The sequence below is a fragment of the Leucopleurus acutus genome, assembly GCF_964270905.1.
Source record: "Leucopleurus acutus genome assembly, chromosome: 1".
Classification (NCBI taxonomy): Eukaryota; Metazoa; Chordata; class Mammalia; order Artiodactyla; family Delphinidae; genus Leucopleurus; species Leucopleurus acutus.
Window position 1 is genome coordinate 161,913,784 of NC_139142.1, and position 23,204 is coordinate 161,936,987.

At 39.2% G+C, this 23,204-nt stretch overlaps 1 protein-coding gene across 7 annotated transcripts in view; it reads left to right on the forward strand.

Moving 5' to 3' along the window:
- The window catches only part of AKAP13 (A-kinase anchoring protein 13), a 343,180-nt gene that overhangs the window by 280,136 nt on the left and 39,840 nt on the right, over positions 1 to 23,204 (forward strand). For all 7 annotated transcript variants that reach the window (XM_082835493.1, XM_082835495.1, XM_082835496.1 and 4 more), the window contains 3 exons: positions 3,813 to 3,855; positions 5,606 to 5,738; positions 12,480 to 12,654. In XM_082835493.1, the coding sequence (XP_082691619.1) occupies positions 3,813 to 3,855; positions 5,606 to 5,738; positions 12,480 to 12,654 (351 nt within the window). The remainder of the gene's footprint in view (positions 1 to 3,812; positions 3,856 to 5,605; positions 5,739 to 12,479; positions 12,655 to 23,204) is intronic.

Genomic DNA, 23,204 nt, shown 5'->3' on the forward strand with positions numbered 1-23,204 from the left:
GAGTTGCATAGTAAGTAAGCAACTTTGGGGTCCAATGGCTGTTCTCCAGTGTCTGACCAGTGCTGAAAATGCTGTAGGCTTGGTACTAAGAAATTTGGGGACTTTTCTCCCCTTGCATGTCATCATTTCTAAATCATTCGTCTTCATGCTTTGCTTTGAAAATTAATTTGGATAAAACAACAAAGTTTTTGTCGTCTCTACACTACCAGTGCTGACAGATCTAGTGACCTGATTCCAGGGCCTGAGACACCCTCTCAGAACAGAGATACCTTCAAAGGCATAAGGGCTTCCCATCCCACCTTGTACCTTTTGTAATGCTGAGTAGTAATTTCACAAAACTTTCCATTTGATCATGTAAATTTCATTTTCATTATTTTGCTTTTTTTGTCTCATGGGACAGATACCTAGATGTCCACTTGTGATACTTAAAAACTAATGTTAAACTTTTTTCTTCTCACCTTTCAGACCATTTCTTTTTTTTTTTTTTTTAATCTTTGTCAGTTTTTTGTTTGTTTTTGGAGTTTTCTTGGCCTTGCTGCACGGCTTGTGGGATCTCAGTTCCCCAACCAGGGATTGAACCCGGGCCATGGCAGTGAAAGCCTGGAATCCTAACCACTGGGCCACCAGGGAACTCCCCCAGACCATTTATTTAAGAATACCTTTTCTTTGAGATTAAACCACATGGATTATTGGGTGGAAGTTAGAGATTTGTTTCCCTACCTTTTCTCCTTTTGAACTTTTATTTTTCAATCCTCTTACTACACTGTAGGTTTCAGATTATTATATTGTTACTTGATAATAACCTAGTTTAAAAACTTTATAAGGTATCAGTTTTAGTAAGTTTGGAGAGGAAATGAGTCCCCCCACCCCCATGAAAATCACTGTTCTCAATTGTGCAGGATTTCTAGATGATTCCAGGATTGCTATTTTTAATGGAAAAACTACTTCTAATATAAAGTTAAATAATAAATTATTTTCATTTCATATAACTCATATGAGTCTCAGGCAATTACAATATCCATATGATTAAGCATCCTAATTCCCTACCACTTGCTGATCCTAAGTTTTAGCAATATTTAAATAATTATTTAATATTTAAATATTAATATTTAAGCAATATCAAGCTCAGGGTGACAATTTTGCATTGTTCTTAAAGGAAAGTGACTTATGCACAAATGAAGGTCTTATATGTTCAATATTTTCTCACAATTAAAAGGCATTTGGTTTAGGCACACAAGATATTCAGTCTATACCAGTTGTCACAGGAGGGAAGTTGTGAAAATCCGTCTGCAACTTTGAGTGTTCAGAAATTCTCAAAGCTGTTTCATCTCAAAGTATTTGTAATATGCTGGGAAATAGGTCAGCACGGCAAAAAAAAAAAAAACTAAGGTCCCAGTAGTATTTCTTCTGCCACTAGTAAAATTATGACTGGTTATTCAGTAAATCAGCAGTGGTTACTCAGTTAGTCCAACCTGATGTAATCATAAAAGTATAGAAGCTTGAAGAAACCTTTGAATCAAATATCCAGCATTCCTCAGAATGTGTTCCTTAAACTCAAAAATACAGTGAGAATTATGGGGAAGGGGGAAAAGGAAGAAAAAGAAAGGGCTGGTTCTTGGCCATATAAATTTAGGAAACTGTTCTAAGCAGGTTTCAAGGGCTAATGTGTATATTGTGAATTTCCAAGGCAGCATTCAGTATGCGGTGTTTCCCAGACTTACTAACCTAGGTAACTACAGTATGTTCATGATGATGTGTAACATCTCATGAGACGAGTGTTCCAAGGAACATACTTTAAAAAATATTGACTGTGTCCATCCAGTAGTTCCAGTCCTGGAATGTTGTTATATTAGGTCTGCAGGTTATTTCATGCCTTTTAAAAAAACGGTCTAGTTGAAATATGCTATTTACTGCAACAGTACTTCATAGGCTAACTTCAGTGACAGATTTCTACAATCATATCATGGAAGTAACATTGGTTATATCATATTCTTAGATGCCCTGAAAAGTTGATGACACTTTAGGAATTTCAGGGGCATTGATTTTAGAAACATTGGTGGATTAATCACTGTTTTCAGAACCACATCTCAGAGGTCATAGTAAATGAATTAAAATACCTTCAGCAGCCAAAAAGTTGGAAATCCTTATAGGAGTCATAGATTCTCCCAGTATTCAAATCACGTATTTGTTTTTAGTTTATTTGACAGAGACCTTCTGGGAGCTTATTCTTGGCCATGCTCTCTGCTGGTTGGTGTTTTTCTTTATGGGTTTTATTTTTACTTTGTTCATATCACTAGGGTGGTAACTTACTAGGTAATTGATAAAGTGTACAACAGAATCCTGGCAGCCTGAGAGAATTTAATGCTGTTTATATCATTCAGGGCTCCTTGAGTGGAAAAATTTTTAAAGCCCCCAAATCTAAACCATACTCTTGATTTTTGTTTAAGTAAATTAAGGCATTCTGATGTTAAAATGCTGATGGTTTCACACCTAGATCATGCAGGGCTGGAAGATAGATCCCGGATCTTACTCTTCATCTTTCTCTTTCTTCTGGCTACTGTTACCATGCATTATAACTGAAATAGAAGAAGAACCCCAAATACGTAAAAGGAAAAACTATAGAAGGCAATCTTTTGAAGACTTAGAATTCATTTTTAAGTTTCTCATGCATTATTGCCACCTGTTGGCTGTATGTTAGTAATAACTTCAACTTTGCATTTCTATTCAGAATCTGGAACAATTTGGAGTTTTTAAGAGTTCCAAATGCTGGTAATCTGGTAGTGGAACATTTTCAGATCTCTATCAAATTAAAGTTTTACTCACAGTAACCTCAAGGAGAAAGGGTGTGTTTTGTCCACATTATAACAGTAGTTATACAGAGCAACCTTTGTCTACCTGGAATCATACACCGAAAGTGTTTCTATACCTGATCTCCTAAAACCTTGGAAACCATTAATCATTGTGTGATTGCGGCCTTTCTCTCATCTAAGTCCTAAAGTAGCTCAACCTTGATTAACATGTCGTAGGTAAAATAATGGTATTGTTCCTTCTGTATTTGTTCTACTTATTGTCCTAGCTGACTTAGCCTTAGATTTAATGACCCATTTTAGTTTACGGTCTGATAGTTGTGGAAGGAGGAAAAATGTATCTGGCCTACTCATTTGATCAGTATCAACCTGGAAAGAACCTTAGCATCTGTTTTATCTTCTTTATTTCATAGATGAAGAAATGAAATCCAGAGATCTCACCCCAAATTAGTGGCAGGGCCTAGACCTTATAGGCTAGCTCTGATGCTCTTTCCTGTTCACTAATCCATTTCTAGGAATGCTTAAGAAAATATCAGACCTATATTAGCTAGATTTTTAGCATAGAAATACATGACAGCAAAATTAACAGCATACAGGATGACATTTAATTTCCTTTTGTATATTTCTCCCCTGACATCATCTCAGAAAGATGGCCTATGGACTCTGTACCCTCACGAGAACAGGAATTAAACGTGCATTTGAGCTTTTTTTTTTTTTTTTTTTTAGTTGATTTGGGGTTTGTTTGGTTACTTGAATCTTGGATTAAAATTTTTTTCCACATGGGAAATTCACTCCCCACTGCTGCCAATTTTCCAGTTCTGATTTGAGGGTTTCATTTTTAATTTTCCCTCTTCCAAACCCTCATGAGGAGAAGGCATCCCACACTGGCTTTCAAAGGCTATTTTTGCTTTATCTGTGTCAGTCGTAAAAACGTTAAACATTTTATCTGTTATCCAGGTAAAATCCTTTTGTTCTAACTTTTATTCTACCGTTCTTGTTTTCTAGATTCACGGCCCTTCCACAGCACCAATGCTAATCTGACTGAGAGGTACTATATATTTATTTTGTTACTCCTTTTCCCAAGATGAAATAAAGGAAATCTGAAATGTCTTACGGCATTTAGGCAAACTAAGTTAATTGAGCTCATTGGAATCTTACTTCCTTGACTGATAAATTTGGAATAATGGTCAGAAATGTTTTTTTAATGAAAGCTATATCCTTTTTAATTAATGTCTTGAATAGTTTTCCACCTTTATTCTTTACACCATCTGAATAATAAAGATTATTGTTTGCATTTATTCACATAAGGATACACTTATATTTACCTTTATGAACTTTGCACTCTTTGCTTATGGGAATTTATAATTCCTAAGTCTTAAGAACATTTTGTTTCATAATTTGTGTGTGTGTGTTTGTGTTAATGCAGTATTGCTGCCTTCTTAGCCATTTTAAGCTTTAAAGCTATTTTCTTTTGTATACATTGATATGGTACACACCTCTGTCCAAATAAGTGAATTGGTTCTTTACTTGACAGCAGGCAAAAGATTGCTATTTTGACTCATTGTTTATTTTTGTATTCCTCTTTTCAAGCTTTTGAGATTAAATATTCTAATTTAAGCATAAATGGGGTTCTGACTGTTACCCCACAGTGTTTTTTAAGTCGCCTTCCTTTTCACAAAGGCGTCAGCTGTGACTCAGTGATCCAGAACTCTCTCAATATGAGTGCTCTTCTTTGCACTTCTGTCATAGTTTACCTATTCTTCGTTCTTTCTAGAGTGGTGATTTTCACACCATTTCCCCTTTATCTTAGTAACAGACTGCCTTATATTGTAAACAATATTTTATATATAAATAGACTTTAGCTACTGACTAGGACCCTTGTGGTTCTGCCTGTCTGCCCTCTCACAGAGGCCCTTGAGGCAAACACTACTTTCTGTGGAAAACTTCTAATATAACTGTTCGAGAACACCTAGGAAAAGTAGTTTGAATATTTCTATATAATAGATTATGTATACAACTGTACATAATTGTATATGTATACAAATTATTATGTGTACAAGGGCCCAGCATTCTTTGAGGAAATCAACCTTTGTGAATTTCCTAGGGTCCAGACATGCCCATCATGGATGAACTTAGAATACAGGTGTCCTAAACAAGTAGGTCAGTGCATCTGGATCTCTGTGAAACTCCTAGAATGGATCTTTCTACACTAGGTGTCAGTTTTGCCTACCGTTTTGCCTGCCTAAAATTGTGCATAGCTGAATTCATGTATTGATTGTCCAGTGTGCCAGAGGACTGAAAAAGAGGTGTGATCTCTGCTGTTAGGGAACTTGGATATCCATTCAGTCATAAAAATTCCTTGGTTTGCATCACATATACGGGTTTCTTTTCAAACACGTATTTAATGCAAAGAAGTTTATAAATGGGTGCTTAGATTTTAAAATTTCAGATAAAATAATTAATGAATAATTGATCTTTAGACTCTATCATCAGATCACAAAAGCCCATTAGTAAAACACTAATAAGTGATATAAGAAAACTTAGCCAAGCTTTGACATTAGAACATGGGCATTCTGGCGTGCTCTGTTCTCAGATAGATATTATTATATAAAACCATTCAGCAGCCTCTGTCCACCTCTTATTCCTTTTCCCATTTTCATGTGAGTATATAAGTTGGCTGTGACTTGTAGCTAAAATTAATACATGACGATGGTTACAAAGAATTATATGTAGAGCGTTGTAATTTTTAAAACTCAACTTCTGTAATCTTTTTAAAAACTCTTATTTTTTCTCTTTAGTATAACAGAAGAGAACTTTAATTTCCTGCCACAAAGCCCCTCCAAGAAAGACTTTGAAGGGAAGAGTGGAACAAAAGTCAGTCGTACGTTCAGCTACATCAAGAATAAAATGTCCAGCAGTAAGAAGAGCAGGGTAAGTACTCTCGTGGGCGCTTCTGTGTGGCCACCTCAGCAGGCCCTCAGTAGGCTCCAGGCACAACCTGCACACACCAGGAAACTAATTAAATGATGGGGACAGGTGGAAATAAGTTCAGAGATGCTGGCTCAAATAGCCTAATATTTGAAGAAGACTAACAGCAAGGAAAATAACAATAAGAGGTGATACCACCAATTGAGTTTTTACTATAGGCTAAGAACTTTCCATATAGAATCTCATTTAATCCTTTCTGCAACCGTGTATGGTAGATATTATCTCCCTTTTCTAGGAGTAAGGTACCTTATCTGGGAAAAATAAGGAAATAAAAATTACCTGTAATAATTCCACGTAGAGATAACTATTCTTCTAATATTTTTTTCATGTATTTTTAGAAAGAAAGGGGTAATAAAAGGCATTGACTTATACCAATTCCTGGTGCTAAACCAAAAGATTCCATTTCAAATTAGTGGGGAAAAACTTTCTGCCTCGCACTCCCCTACACTCTATTCACCCACCCAAACTCCAGCAAAGTAAGAAGAAAAAAAAAAAAGGGAAATCAGTTACGGAATTCTTGCACAGGAATCACTATATATGTGTGTGTGTGTTAGACACATATACATAGGTACGTACGTACTTAGAAGTATGGGAATGAACAAGCACTGGACGCCAAGGGTATCCTTGTAAAAGTGCACGCACCACGCCACCCACACCCCCGCCACCAGCGCAAACGCAGACAAGCTTCTTAGGTAAGTGGGCTGGTAGAAATAGAGCCAATGTACTTTACTGAGTTTTGTAAATAAGATCTCTTTCTTTTAGCAGATACTAGATTTGGTCATCACTCAGATAAATTTTTCCACAAAACCTGCCACCAGAATTGTGTTTTCCCTTCATTTCTCCTGCCCAAATGAAGAATGGACAGAAAATGGGCAAACTGGAAAAGATGCAAAGAGTCTAGCAAATCGTGAACTATTATTTTACAAATAAATAGTGTAAAATGTAGAAATGATACTTAATTTTGGAATAATAAATTCATAATTTTCTAGGGGAAAAAAGAGTCTTGCAAATCGTTTCTAGAATAGTCACATATTTAAGCGTTAACTTTATGCTTAGCCTTGTTTTTTTTTGGGTTTTTTTTTTTTTTTTTTTTTTGTGGTACGCGGGCCTCTCACTGTTGTGGCCTCTACCGTTGCGGAGCACAGGCTCCGGACGTGCAGGCTCAGCGGCCATGGCTCATGGGCCCAGCCGCTCCGCGGCATGGGGGATCTTCCCGGACCGGGGCACGAACCCGCGTCCCCTGCATCGGCAGGCGGACTCTCAACCACTGCGCCACCAGGGAAACCCAGCCTTGTTTTATAATTCAAAAAAATTAAGGTTAAAGAGGGCAGAATGCTTATCATTATCCTACATATGGCAGCAAGGCTTAAAATAGAACCATATCTATCTTACTTATCACTGCTTGCTTGGACACTGGTTGGCATCAACAAAAGAAAATCTCCTTGAAAGTTCAGTATAATTTGGCCAAATATTATTGAGTGGCTTCTGTAATCAGCATTCTGCTAGGTACTAACAAGCACCCAGAAGAACCAAAGCCACATAGTCTTTACCTTGAAAATTTTTATGATCTGTTTGGATGATTTCAGATGTTTCTGTTGTTTTTTATCTTGTTTTTAAAATGTGGACTCTTTTCTTCAAACAAACTTTTTAATTGGAAGACCAGTATAAAGTGGAGATCCCCCTTTCCATCCACCCCCTAGTACCACTGACTTAAGGGCAGAGCAGTGAATACACCACTGATCGCATTGACGAGGTAATACAAACAGACAAGAATGAAATGATGTAAGACTGAATTTAGAAACTGGGACCTGACCTTTAAAAAAGTCTCGCACCAGCCTCCTTATTTTACAGACTGAAGCGCAGAGAAGTATGCTTCAGGTAACAGACTAGATCATATCTTGTGATCTGACTTCTAGCAAGTAGAACTCTTCATTTCATGTTCACTCTTCAACAAGAGTGAACTGTTACTGCACAGTATCTTTTTCCTTTAACTTTTTTCATAACCTCAAAGGACTGGAGTTTGCTAGTAGGGGGATGAAGAGAAGGGGCAGGAGAAAAGAAGGCAATTTGTGTACAAGTGCAGCCTGTCGTCAGTGGCAAGATGGCATCAGTTGACCTGTCACCTCCCATCTTCTCCTTTGTCAAAGTGACAGCACTCTTTTGCAATGAGGCTGCTTCCTCTTTCAGGCTCTTGGCTTCAAGGTTTGATCTCTGGGGGCTTGTGCTATCTCTAGTGATGGAAATTCACAAAAAGTTACAAATCTGTAACCCTGGATTGCAATTCTTTTCACATTATCAGGGGTTTAGGTGCCCCAGTAGCCAAATATATTAAGAAGCTTAAGAGTCACCTTTGATCATTGTTACTAGCTCACTTTAAATAAGGTTGTTTTATCCCCCCATAGGACAGCTCAGCTTTTGTCAATGTACCAAAGATAGTAAGAAATAGGGGAAATGGTGAAGTAATATATTTTATGTTAAAATTAAATACCTTCTCTTTATTTGCCATTGTACCCACAGGAGAGCTTTACCATTCAGAAGTATTTTATTCTCTAAAGGATAACACAAAAATAAGTGAATAATTCCTTGGTGTGATGATGCTAGCTCTACTCTTTTCCTTAACTGTTGAATAATGTTAGTTCTCCATAATGCTTAAAAAATTGAAGATGCTACTATAAATGTTAGCACTGGTTTTTATGTTAATTAGTATAAGCACTCTATAGTATATATAATATACTATGTATAACATAGTATACACTATATATATTATACATATATTCTCATACCTGTAGCCAGTATATGAGAAATTTGGGGGAAATTGAGTACTCATCCTTTATATGTCCTTTTAAGAATTCTCATTAACTGGCATGAGTTGTTAGGTAAATATTTGAATCTTTTTTTGAAAGAGGGAGAACCTAAACAGGAAGTAGAACAGGAAGACTGGCAGTTTCTGCTTTTGTCTTTTAGTATCTTTAAGAGGTAGTACTGTTTCCTGCTAAGTAAGTTTACTTGCTGCAGAGTATTTAAACACTAATATGCATAATGTCCGCATTCACAGAGGGAGTGGGGTGACCCTCTTTAAACCATCCTGTCACACTGATTTTCTTTTTTCTAAGCTTTCCTCTTTGCAAACAACAGGGAGACAGTTAGGGATGTTTGAGACAAATTCTTAATCTGACTTGAAGCAGGCATTTTCGGATGTAAGGATCAGACTCCTGCACAGCTGTTAATGTACTCCATGACTTGTAACAAGACATTCAGCTTCAACTCCCAGTTCCTGTGGTGTGTCTAAAAAAGAACTAAACCCCTCCGCCTTTCAAAGGTGCCGACTAGGGTAGAGTTGTGTTTGCAAAGGCTTAAATCAGCATTAGATACCATTATCTCTCTCGTTCCTTCTTTGATTAAAGACCTGCAGTGTGACAGTTGCTTAATCACAGCATGCTCCACAGTTTTCCAGAAAGTTCTCTGATTTTTTTTTATTATAATTACTTGTCTCAAGTGGTAGGTTTAGAAAAACGAAAATATCACTTTCCCTCATAGTATCCTAGTATAGTTGTTACCTGCAGTTTTCTCTTTAAATATTGTTAGTTTCTATTTCCCCAGCACACAGGTTTAAAAAGCATTTTGGCAGGTGTTAAGGAAAAGTCAGACTTCAGGAAACTACCAATCACCGCCTTACCCACAGGCACGACTTCACTAAAAAAAGTTTTCTTTGTAAATGTATTGCTTTTTATAAAATGAGCACATCTAATTAAATAGATGTGTTCTTTAACTTTTGGTGTTAAAAAATCGGCCTCAATCTTGCCAGAGTTCCCATCTTGCAACTTAAGTACTGTCCACACACACTGTGTTAGGGGGAATTTGTTCTCGTTGGTGTCCGGTGTTCTTTGTAACTAGGGTGGTTGGCTGTACTGGCAGCGTGCAAATAGTTAAGCTTGTCTTAAGGAAACAAACAGCCGCAGCCCTCCCTCCTTCCCTTTCTCAACCAGTCCGTGGCTTCCTCTTACCGTTTCTCTAATGGTTGCTCTGATGGCAGCTCGAAGCTGCTGGGCTGTGCCCCGCCGGCATGAGCCCCTCCTTCCGTGAGAACACATTTCCTGGCATGGGGATCGAATCATGTCGGTAAAATGGGGTCGGTTTCATGAAGCACCCCTTATAACAGTGAGATTCATAGGACTAAAACATGGGGAGGTAAGCGCCTGACTTCTTTAAAGCACTAACCTAATAAATACAGAAAGAGACAGTGGAGTTTATTGTTTTGTGTTGTTTTTATCCCTGGAGGAGCTAGTTTGGATTGTTGCAAAGGATGAGGAAATAATTTATTATCTATTCAGATTCGAAGAGCATTGCAAGGCTTGAGAGAGTTGCCATAGAAGATTTTCTGTTTTTCTTTTTTTTTTTAAAGGTAGAAATGAGATTTTTTTTCTTTAAATTTATTTATTTTTTGGCTGCGTTGGGTCTTTGTTGCTGCACGCGGGCTTTCTCTAGTTGCGGCAAATGGGGACTATTCATTGCGGTGCGCGGGCTTCTCATTGCAGTGGCTTCTCTTGTTGCGGAGCACGGGCTCTAGGTGCGTGGGCTTCAGTAGTTACAGCACGTGGGCTCAGTAGTTGTGGCTCATGGGCTCTAGAGCGCAGGCTCAGTAGTTGTGGCGCATGGGCTTTGTTGCTCCATGGCATGTGGGATCTTCCCGGACCAAGGCTCAAACCCACGTCCTCTGTATTGGCAGGTGGATTCTTAACCACTGCGCCACCAGGGAAGTCCCCATAGAAGATTTTCTTAACTCTTACAGCATGCTTTTTTTTAAGCTTTCTTGAGCAAAATGTCAGGTGCTTTTCAGTTTAACATTTAATGTATGAAGAAGCCTTTAGCAAAATTTAGTTAGAAGAAAGAAATTATTAGAAAAACTCAATTTTTATTATTTTCATTAGTTTTGCATACTTTAGCAGTTACGAATTTTCACTCAGAGCAGTTTCCTGTTTTGTAAAGTGAAGTAGTTTGTTTTTCTCCCTTCCTCTCCATTATTTTTTATGGTTCTAAAGTGTAGCAATTTGGCTCTTAGAGTTTTATGATATTCATTCTGTTAACAAAGGATTTTACATGAATCATAGACTTAGCAAATATTCACCATTTCAGTATAGCAGATGGGTTCTGAATAGGAAGTCAGAAGACCTGGGTTCTGATTTTAACTGCAGATCATTTGCTGTGTGACCTTCTGTGAGTCAACAGACCTCTCCAGCCCTTTGCAGTAGAGCGTAGTGAATGAGAGCTGAGCTTTAGAGTTGGCAGATCTGGAACTTAATTCCAGCTTGGGCAGTTACTGGTGTGCGGCCTCCAGTACAGTATGAGACATCTGTAAGCCTCAGTCTCCTCAAATGTGAAATGGAGATCATAGCTGGTACTTAGTTCATTGGGTTGTACCCAATGTATGAGAAAATTCATGTCAATTGTATACTACAGTGCTTGGCACACAGTAACTGTTCAAACTTTTAGCTGCTATTTATTATCTTGCTCTTTTCAGTTAGAACATGGGAAGCATAATGCCCACCCTACTCACCTCAGAATTATTGAATCAGATGAAATAATGTATGTAGAAGGCATTGATTTAAAATGTAAGGCATTTGGTAGTTGTCAGGATCACTGACTCTGGGGTACCTATTTTCCAGGAATTTTTTTAGATTACAATAGTAGTATTATATGCCCTGGAAAATGGGTACCCCAGGGCTAGTGGTGATGACAACTAATAAATGCATTCTACCTGCCTCTGTGAATTGTAGTTCATGGTCCAGTTAGTTTGAAAGAGAATTATTCATTTGGTATTGGTTAACCAGCCGAGCGTGTGCCTAACCGTGTTTGTGAAGGACCTCTTGTGGAGAGCATATAGTTAGACCCCACAGCCCTCGTCTCTTGACAGTAGTGTGTACCTGAAATGTCCCTGGCTGCTTTGGGTATTTTATTAAGGATCTAGCACTCATTAGTATTTCTTTAAATTTTTAGGGTTTAAATCCCTCCTCCCCCAATTTGAAAATTGGGCCAAAGTTAATATCTGTGAACCTTGAAATTCTAATTAGTAAGAATAGAAAATGTATATGTGGGGGGATAGTTAATATTTCTGGCTAGAGTAAGGGAGGAAACATCAGAGATATGCCCTCACGTGGGGATATGTGATGGCTGGGAGGCAGTCAGAGGGGACCCTCGAGTCATTTTTGATGCTGCCCAATCATCTTTCCTCTCCTTCAGGCTGGTCCCAGAACTGTCACCATCCTTTCTTCTGCTTCCTGCCTGCAGCTGGCCCTGAGCTCATTGCCAGCTTCCCCCATGGGCCGAGCTGTGGCTCACTGAGGAGGATTCACGGCCACTGCAGACTCCTCCTCCAGCACCAGAAGCCTCTTTCTCTCTGGTGCTGGTCATTGGGCAATGAATGTGTCTGTTGGCGTAAATAACCAGTGAATAAGCCACTGACAGAACTGTTTAGCCTTCCCAGTCCTCTTAAGGTTTTTCTAACGTAGCTCAAATGCCCACAGGTAAATAAAAAAAAATTTTGTCCAGGACAGTGTTCCGAATTTTCATCCAAAACATTCACCAGCCACTGTTGACCACATGCCAGCTGGGTACCCTTCCAGAAGGGAAGGCCTTCTAGTGTTAACTGAAGGCCTTCAGTTAACTGTCGATTGTTTTCTTTGGCAGGAAAAGGAAAAGGAGAAAGATAAAATTAAGGAGAAGGAGAAAGATGCCAAAGAGAAGGAGAAGGACAAGAAGACTCTGAACGGGCACACTTTCAGTTCCATCCCTATTGTGGGTCCCATCAGCTGTAGCCAGTGCACGAAGCCTTTCACCAACAAAGACGCCTATACTTGTGCAAGTAAGAGACGTGCTTCTTCCTGTGTGACGGAACACTCTTGGCTCAGAAAAACTCATTTCTAGTTTCCTGTCCTTCCCACCCCTAATCTGTTCCTCGTTTATGTGGAGAAGTAGCCCTTTTTCTATCTCTCTTTAAATAGCATTGAAGAAATTAATTCTAGATATATAACATACAGCCTATAATTTTTTCAGACAGCCCAATTTTAAATATCCTGTCCTTTTGTCCCTAAGCCACTACCTTATTCCAGAAGTCCATGTCAGCATGAAAACAGTCTCATAACCTCAAACCCTCAAGCTACCCAGCAGTCCCTTGTCAGGTCGTATATGCTCATATTTTACTCTAGTACTTTGGTGTATGCTTCAGCCATTGACCAGCGTCGAGTCATGGAAACTGCCAAGGGAGAGGGAGAGTACCTTCGCGTGCAGAGACGTTCCGTATTGACCTCTTGCTGACCTGCTTACTACCACCTTAAAGCCAAGTCTGTTAACTGAACATGGTTCCTGGTTTTGACGATATGCTCTGAGACAGAGGATGGCTAACTTTTTCTGTCTAGATAGCAGACTTCTTAGACTTCATGGGCAATACAGTCTCTGCCACACTACTGAACTCCGCTGCTGTAGTGCAAAAGCAGCCATAGATAATACATAAGCCAATGAGCATGGCTGTGTTCCAGTAAAACTTCATTTATGGGCAGTGAAATTTGAATTTCATGTAATTTTCATGTGTCATGGAATATTAGTCTTTTCTATTTTTTCAACCATTTAAAAATGTAAAAACCCTTTGTAGTTCATGGGCCATACAAAAATAGGTTACAGGCCAGATTTGGCCCGCAGGCTGTTAATTTGCAGATCCTTGCTCTGAGGCACTACATCTCAGAATTTTGTGGTTGCACACAGATAGAAAGTAATAATATTCATAGTGCACACCAAGGAAAATCAAGGAGGCTGCTTGTGGTCAGAAGTGGCCAGTGTAAAGGTCCACTCTTCCAGAGGCTGAGGTGATTCGGATCTTGTCATACCTGTAACCAATTCAGACCAAATAGTGACTAACTCAGACTCCAAGAAGCACTTCTCAGACCATGATGTCATGACATTGTCTTGATTTCAGTCACTTATGTGAAGTATCCCAAGTGATCTGTTACTAAAAATAGTTAACTTACTGAAATTTGAAATGTTTAAAACTTTATTTGAGCAGAGTCTAAGTTACTGCAATAATAATTTCCACTCACTTGCTTCCTTGATATTTAGAGAAAGAGTGGAGTGACAACTGGCACACGGCCTATCTTATCCACGCTGCAGCTGTTGTGACTTTTTAAACGACTGGCGTTAACACTCACGTGCTTGTAAAATGCCTCTTATGGATATATTATACCCCAGTATTGTCTACAGCCATATTTGTTTTACTGTCCTATTTTTTTTTTTTTAAAGAAAACTTCCGGGGGGCTCTCATCTCTTTTTTCATCCTCGTGTGCAGATATCACACACATTTATGTCCTCCTTCATGTGTGACTTACTGGGACGATGATAACGACTCCAGCATAGTAATACATTTTATGTGACCTCGAGACTGTCACTGTTCAATATCCCCCCAGCATGTTACTCTGGAGCCCAGGTTCTAATAGGACTCATTCTTAGGACACCAGTCACCAGTTTAGTTTCTTAGCCACTGGACACAGACAGCTTCTCAATACTAGAATAACTTGGTTGTCTAGGGCAGTAGTCACCAAGCACTTTTTAGTATGTTTATCTATCATTAAAACATACTTAGTCTACTCACACGGGGTATGTGTGTGTGTGTAATGTGTGTGTAAAAAATTACGTACATGTCCTATACTATAATTACAAGGAGCTCATTCTAGGAATGAGAAGTCAGGTTTGCCATTTTCTTGTTTGCTGGTTAGTTATTAGTCTTCTTAATATTGTCCTAGATGCACAGTTTCTTTGCAGGAATTTGTCTCTTTTTCATTTTATTTTAGTTGAAACTAAATATAATTTATAAGTTTACTTTATTGAGCACCTGTAAATTTCCATTCATCACAAGATGCTGAAAGTAAACGAATGAGGAAGCTGTTACACATCCCTGACCTACCTTCCGAGGGCCTCTTCTTCCTTCCAGAATCCTCTAGGATCAAACATAACAGGAAGCTGCCTAACATTAAGGCTGAGTGAGCCACCCATTTATCAGTCTATATATTAACTCCATTTCTCTTTTAAGTCAATATAAGTGAGAGCTGTAAAAATTTCCTCCTCTATTTCAAAGAATCATTTTGTGCATCCCTCCTGCCAAGTGCCTGATCTCCATTTTGGGAGTACTGGTCTCAGAGAAGAATAGGGGAAGGTCGTATTTCTTGACTGGCAGCATGAAATTAATATTCAAGGAACTTCATCAGTACAGCACACTGAACACCTGCTTTCTGCTATAAAACGTAATTTTTAAATATGTATTTTCAATAAAATATATTTTTTAGAAAACTAATGCATAACTGAGCATGCAGAAAAGAAAATCCCCGAGCAGTATAGATTCTGTTCTTTCCATTAGGGACTTTTAATAACTCTCAACATCTTCTCTTGCCTGTGCATTTGCTAATGCTTCTTCATAGCCGTTTGCTTCCTTACATGGTATCTGGGTTTTTTTGTTTTTTTGTTTTGTAAGTTCAGCTTCAGCTTTATAAGTCATTTTTCCCTCCCGTGGGAACCTCTAGATTCCCTGTTTTGTCACAGTGACCCTGTGATGCAGCAGTTCTGCATTTGTTTCAGCTGGATCCCTCAGGGTTTCATCATTCCTAGATTGGGATTCCATTAAACCTCTAGAGAAGATTTCTTAACTCAGGGTTCCAGGAGATATGGATGGTGTAAATTTGGACCCTGGATTCATATGTGATACAGAATTCTCACTCAGGGTCCTGGGGAGGGCAGGTTTCCTTGCTGCTTCTGCAGGGCCAGTAGGTGGACTTTCTCCAGGCCCTTCAGCATGGCTGTTACAGTCTTTAGTTTAAAGCTGTTGGCTTTATTTAGGGGTCTCAGTCCCAGCTCCCACTATGTGCCCTGAGACCACACATCCTCTCCCCAGTTGAGGGGGATGCTCTCTACTGCTCAGAGTACTACACAACCAAGGGGTGGGTTTGAAAAATAACTGAATAAAACTTCAAGAATGAAAGTAGTTCTTGAAGAATCTTCATGGAGATTTTCACATACTTCAGTGTTCTGTGTCCTCAGTGGATTGTTCTGATTTATATTTATTATATATATATATATATAAGAGAAAATGGCTTCCACTCTGTCCTCTGCTTCAGTAGGGGGAGAGCTGGGTGAATATTCTAGAAGATCTTGATGACTTCAGACTGGATTTATTTTTTACATTTAACTACCAGTAAGTATGCATTTGAGTTTCTTATCTTCAGTTACCTGAACTCTGCAAGGCACTGTGGTTCATTCAAAAGCAGTTCATCAACAAATATTCATTGAGCAGCCAAATGTGCCAGGCACCTTTCTCGTGCTCTTTTTCTTAAAACGGAATATATTTGACATGTAACATTGTGTAAACTTAAAGAATGCAGAGCATTAATTTGATGCATTTATATATTGTAATCTGATTGCCATTGTAGCCGTATTTAGCACCTCTATCACATCACATGATGATCCTTTCTTCTTAGTGGTTGGAATATGTAATTAGAGGCACCTTTCTCAAGTTGCTTATTACACAGTTGCTTATAAGAAGAGTTCTCGGGACTTCCCTGGTGGTGCAGTGGTTAAGAATCTGCCTGCCAATGCAGGGGACACAGGTTCAAGCCCTGGTCCGGGAAGATCCCACATGCCGCAGAGCAACTGAGCCTGTGTGCCACAACTACTGAGCCTGTGCTCTAGAGCCCGTGAGCAACAACTACTGAAGCCCACGTGACTAGGGCCCATGCTCTGCAACAAGAGAAGCCACCGCAGTGAGAAGCCCGCGCACCACAATGAAGAGTAGCCCGTTCGCCGCAACTAGAGAAAGCCCCGCACGCAGCAAAGACCCAGTGCAGCCAAAAAATAAATAAAGAAAGAAGAGTTCTCAAGGTATAATCCTTGGTACTTACTCATTGCAGCATTATTCATATTGTGGAAAATTTTAAAGGAACTAAATGTCCAACAGTAAAATATAATTTATTCATCAGGTGGAATATTAGGCCAATAGTAAAAATAGAATAGCTCAAAGGTCGGCAAGCTTTTTCTGTGAAGGAACTGATAGTAAGTACATTAGGCTCTGCAGACTATTAGGTGTCTGTGGTGACTACCCTACCCAGCTCTTGCAGCACAAAAGCAGCCATAGACAAGACATAAATGTGACTATGTTCCAATAAGTCTGTATTTACAAAACAGATGTGGGCTGACTTCGGCCCCCAGGCCACGGTTTGCCAGCCACTGGGATAGCTCTGCAAGTACAGACAGATTTCCAAGACATTTTGATAACTTGAGAGGCAATAAATAGAACTGTATGTATGATCCCAATTTATAGAAAGCAGATAAGTAAACAGTAATTGTTTATGTAGATGTTTAAGAATATCTAAAAGGATATACACCAAACTGTTAACAATTTGTAAAAGAGGTTAGGAGAGGAGAGATTGAAGGGGACTAAGTTTTTATTTTATACTTTTGTGTTTGAATTTTTTAAGACTGTACTTAAATATTGTTCCTCTGAGTAAAAAAAAATGTAAACATCAGATCATTGGTAGTTTCAGAGGTTTTTCTGGTTGTCAGCTGGTCTCTGATGAAAGAGGAAAATATGTTGATGTTGTATGAAGAACCTAATGACAAAGAGCAAAATGATCTCTGGAAAGCAGTCAGCCTGACAGAAGACCTACGGAAATTGCTCTGTATAGCACCAGCATGAATAAGAAGCAGTATCGTTGATTCCACCAGCTCTCAGTTCTGAGTTGTGAAGTGAAATATTATCAGAAGGTTTAGGGACAAAAGAGAGAGAAAATCTTGTTTGAGGACCCAAAGAATCCTTTTCTTTGTGCTATAGAGGACCATAGGTTTGTGGTTATAGTGAGTGGATGACTCTTTCCATGACTAGCTCCAGGTAACTTTTCAATTTAAATGCAGGCTGGAAAAAGTCTAATGTATGTCAGTGTATGAAACATCTTATCATTGTCATTGATTTTTGAGTATACATTGTTTCCAGGTTAAAAGAGTTGAATTATACTCTCCTTGACTGTATCGTTAGTCTGTGTTAGACTACAGTGACTACTGAACCTGCAACTGACATATGATTGATTTGTCAGGTAGCAAAAATACCCACTATGATGTAGGAGAACACACCTCTTTTAACCAGGCATCCTAAACCCAGTTTTGTTTTTTTCATACCTTTCCCTGTGAAACATAAATAGAAATTCTCTTTTATTGGACTCACTTCATGATGAAATACAGCTAGGGCACCTCAGACTGTTGAACCGCTTTATGCTGTCAGTATAGCTTGTGGCAGAACTCCCCCTGGAGAGGACACCTGGGGTACCTTTTGGAAACTTCTATGGCCCAAGGATACCAGAGCAACCCATGGAGAATCACTTGTGTGGGGTCTGGTACTGATGAGGAAAAAACAGACTTAAGAGGTTTGAGGGGACTTCCCTGGTGGCGCAGTGGTTGAGAGTCCGCCTGCCGATGCAGGGGACACGGGTTCGTGCCCCAGTCCAGGAAGATCCCACATGCTGCGGAGCGGCTGGCCCCGTGAGCCATGGCCGCTGAGCCTGCGCGTCCGGAGCCTGTGCTCCACAATGGGAGAGGCCACAACAGTGAGAGGCCCGCGTACCGCAAAAAAAAGAAAAAAGAAAAAAAGAGGTTTGAGGGCTTCCCTGGTGGTGCAGTGGTTAAGAATCCGCCTGCCATTTCAGGGGACACGGGTTCAAGCCCTGGTCCAGGAAGATCCCACATGCCGCGGAGCAACTAAGCCCATGCGCCACAACTAGTGAGCCCGCGCGCCTAGAGCCCCGTGCTCCGCAACAAGAGAAGGCATCACAATGAGAAGCCCACACACTGCAACGAAGAGTAGCCCCTGCTTGCCGCAACTAGAGGAAAGCCTGCATGCAGCAACGAAGACCCAATGCAGCAAAAAATAAAATTAATTAATTTTTTAAAAAAAAGTTTTGAAACTTGTAGACTAAACTTCTCAGCCACACATCTGTGTAGTAATTAAATAGTTTGGTAGATAGGACAGTGGTTTTCAGAATGTTTTTTGTGGAACTGGTGTTTTGGAAGTTCCAGATTTTTGGATTTAAAACGTACTTAAAAATATACATGCTCAAAAGTGTAACCAAATTTTAACATCAGCATATTAACTGTAGCTGTCAGTCTACCTACTTGTTTGGATTTTTCCTTCCATCTCGAATTAATTGAAGAACGTAATATAATTGCAAGGCAAGCCATTTTTTTTAACTGCTAATATTTGTACCAGCTTATCTATGAAAATGAAGATATTCTCTATGTTATGTATGCAAAACTAAATACAGACATAAATTAGATGCTGAGGTAGTTATGTGAATTCCAAGTATAATATGCACCTGATTTCTCATTTTTGGATCCATCAAAACAAGTTCATTTTCTCTTTTATTGACTTCAAACGCAAATGTTAAAATTATAGTTCAAATATCTGTACTAAGTATTTTATGTATTTGATAGCACACAATATAACAATATTTTATGTAAGACGTTTTAAAAGTAGAAAATCAGTAAAATAGGTCGACTACTAGTTTTATGCTAACAGTGTTTATAATAAGTAGGATGGAGGCTTTTTGGTTTAATTCGTAATTTTTAATGTTAAGTCACCTCAGGTGTCTATTTCTTTTGGAAGCAGATTATTTCACTGAGTCCAGTGTGTCATCACAAGAGTCTTTTCTGTTTGGAGAATCAGTCTGGGGGAGGAAGTATAGTCATCATGTCCTCTGCCAGTGGTTCTTTGATTTATGGAAATCACTTGGTCAAACTGAAAATGTCACAAATTATCTTAGTTCTACCCGCTTAGCAAAACAAGGAAGAAAACTTAATGTTTTTCAGTTTAAACTGAAAGAATCAAGGGACTTCCCTGAAGGTCCAGTGGTTAAGACTCTGTGCTTCCAGTGCAGGGGACATGGGTTCAATCCCTGGTTGGGGAACTAAGATCCCACATGCCGTGTGGTGTGGCCAAAATAATTATTTTTAATAAAATTTAAAATAAATAAATAAACTGAAAGAATCAGACAGCAAAAAGGAACTGTTTGATAGGGCCTGATTATTACTCTACTATGCACCTAAGGTGCAAAAATACATTTTTAGTTTAAATACCACCCCACCTCAGAATCTTAGGGGCTACCTATCTCAACTGTACCTTTGCAGTCTGCTCCAGAGGTAATGTTGAAATAAGCTCGACATTTAGTGGTGGCATTAAGGTCTGTTTGTTGACAGGTTGCTGCCTGCCACATAAAAAAAGGGGAAAAAAAATCAAGGCTTGAAAGCAAAGGAACAACATGTAGTCATCTTCCCAAAGGAACAAAAGTAATGGGCTGGTTCTCTCCAGCTTCCTGAAGAACAGTGTCTGCAGTGCATGTTTGTGTGTGTGAAGCACCATCTGTAACCTTGGCAGGAAGTGGAAAATATGAGTAATTTGGGGACTCAGAATCTCTTTTCCCCCCTCCCTCCATCCCCTCTCATGTCCAGGATCTTCCCAGGGGTCTCAGGAAACATAGCATCCCTCCAGTTCATTTAACTCCCGGGAAACCCTTGTGCTCTTAGCCTCCCTTTTTTGGTTTAACATTAACCCTGTTTGCTGACCCTGGAGCCTCAGACCCCAAGTGGCTGCTCAGTCAGTTTTGACTCGTGGTTTAGAGAGATCAGCCGCACGGTTCATCATGGTTTTGTGTGACGATGGCTGATGTTGATCTTCGCCTGTCTCTCAAATGTCTTTATTCACTTTAATATATGTTTTTGCATGCAAATATTAAGAGATACAGGAGGATAGAATTTTTAAAACAAATCAGCATCTCTTCACCCCGGTAGAACATACCTGGAGCGGTCTGAAGTCAAGTCGTGGTGAAAGCTGAGTCCCTTAGGTGGAAATGGTCAGGATCACAAGATGCTAGAACTAGCAGGGAGCAGTAGCGAAGCCTCCCTGTAGCTCCCCTGAAGTCCGCTCCTGGAAAACAGACAAATGGTGGCAGCAGGGGCTGAAGCCCCTTGTCGGGACTGCTTCAGAGTAATTTAAGTTATGAGAAACTTGACAGGGTTGTGTGTGTGGTTGGTTGGTTTGTTTTAAACTCAGCCAAAACTCTACCCTTATTTTAGGATTTCAGTGACTTTAATGGAGAAAGGAGAAGAGCCTCTTTCCAGTTCTCACTTCTTGTAGTTATGTAAAGCTTCCCTTGAATAATCAGCTGTTCTTTCCAGCTGCCACAGATAATTTGGTCTTTGGAATGCTTGGTGTGGAGTCTTTCAGAGTATGGAATTCGTTCTGTTCGGGGTTTTTTGGAGATTGCCAGTGGTTCTGTTTTGTTTGCTTTAAACAGATGTAAAATGATATTGAGATTATTGTGGATTTATTTTCTGTTGTGTTAGCAGCTTCTGAGTACTTTTGTGGTAGGTTGGTTCTCTTGATTAAAAAAATAAACAAGTAGACCAGCTGCAATCTAAGTAGGAAACATAAGAGTTTAGAATGTGTGTGACAGTTGGATTCAGCTTTAGATTTTATCCGGGAAGACAGCTCTCTAGATAGGCAGTTTTCTTGTATTTAGAATTCATTGCTTAGATAGTAAAATACATATAACTGATTAAGGAAAAGAAGTTCGTTTAGGGAAAAGGAAGGTGAAAGAGCCTGAGCAATAAAGTCAATTCAGAGCAGTTTCATTTTGGTTTTTGTTTGTTTGTTTACCAGTGTTCTTCTGAAAACTGCTGCTAGGTGAGCACTTCAGCTAAGATGATTTGGGTCATTTGTGGCTTTCCTCTTGTCCTGTACATCAGCATTGTGGTTATTACACTAACTACCAAGAATATCTTACAAGGCTTTTGTATCTACACTCTGTCAGTCCAGACCAGGCAGTGTCTCACACTCCCCAAAGAATTTAAACAAGAAGTTGTGGAAATAATTTTGGAGCGTGTATTTCTAAATTGTTGGTATTTAAATGTTTTTTTGTTGTTCTGTTTGAGTTATCTTGGTTAGGGTTGACACAATAGGAAGCAGTTGCACCTTTCTCTCCTTAAAGTTAAAAAACTCTCCAATGTTTATCCTTAAGAAGGGTCAGAGAATTTTCCCCAGATGGATTTTGCTGCTCAGACCTGTCTCTAGGAGGAGCTCTTCAGCACATCGCCCACTGGATTGAAGTGGCAGAAGAGCCCTTCCTTCAGGTCCCCAACACAACTCAAGGTGAATCCTTCCCTTAACAGAGAGGCCTGGAAAATGCCATGCTGTAATTTCAATTTGGCATGGCCACTCCTCTTACCCTTCTTAATGCTGATTTTCTTAAGCCAGTCTCTCTAACGGGTTGTTTGATTTTTCTGCTGAAAGAGAGTGTATAGTATATAACAGTTCACCAAAGATCTGGTGGCAGAGGTTAAAAAAAAATGCAGCAACAAATAGATGATAGCTCCCAGTCATGTGGGTTTTCCTTCATATCCTTTTGTTTGATGCCTCCTTGTAGCAAGAAAAGAAGTTGAAGGCTGGGCTGTTTGCTTTTAAGTTCAGAGGAGTCTAATTAAGGGTCAGCTCTGTTCCCATAAACCACTGTGCCAAGACCTTTTTGAAGAACTTTATAGAATGAAAGTATATTGCTTACTGCTATCAGGAAATCTTTTTGAAAAATAAATAAAAGGCCAAATAATTCTTTGATCTCCCTAACAACATGGTATAGTCTGTGGCAGAGAGCTTGAAAGTGTATTAGATTTGTCTTCGATTCTTAAGTTCTCAGTAATTGTCTGTTTTCCAAAACAGAGGTTTTAACCACATGACTTTGGCTGATGTCAGTGGGGCGGAAGTTTCTAAACCACCCACGTATACTACTAAAACCATTGCCATGAACTGAGTCCAGGACAGCCTGCTGACAAGTAGAGTAGTTTCCAAGTAGGTACTTGAGTAAGTTAAGCAGACATCTATGCAAACTGTTTATCTCTAAGACTTGTGACCATGTTAATGAAGTATATTAAAATTTTCAGCTGGGTTGTGGGTTTGGGGACATGTCTCAGTTAACTAAAGTGGATTTGTATGAAAATTTGTTTACCAGAAGTGCATTTTAAATATTATTTCTGCTTTTATGATTCATCAATTGCAGTTGTCTTTTAAATCTCAAACACTGGCCTGAGAACTTGAATATTGCCAAAGTCTGTTTAAAAGTGATTGTACCTTTCCCATTGTTTAATTCTCTATAGGGTGATGGAACTGATGGGGAGGAAAGAAACAGGAAGAATGCAACTTGAAAGCAAGTTCTGTCCACGGTGTACTAGTTGGTCATTTTTGTAGATCAGAATTAGTGGCAAGTTCTCAAGCAAATCCACCACCCTGTGTTGCCCATCCATGCCTAAAATATCGATTTTCATTACAGCAAAGGAGAAAATGCT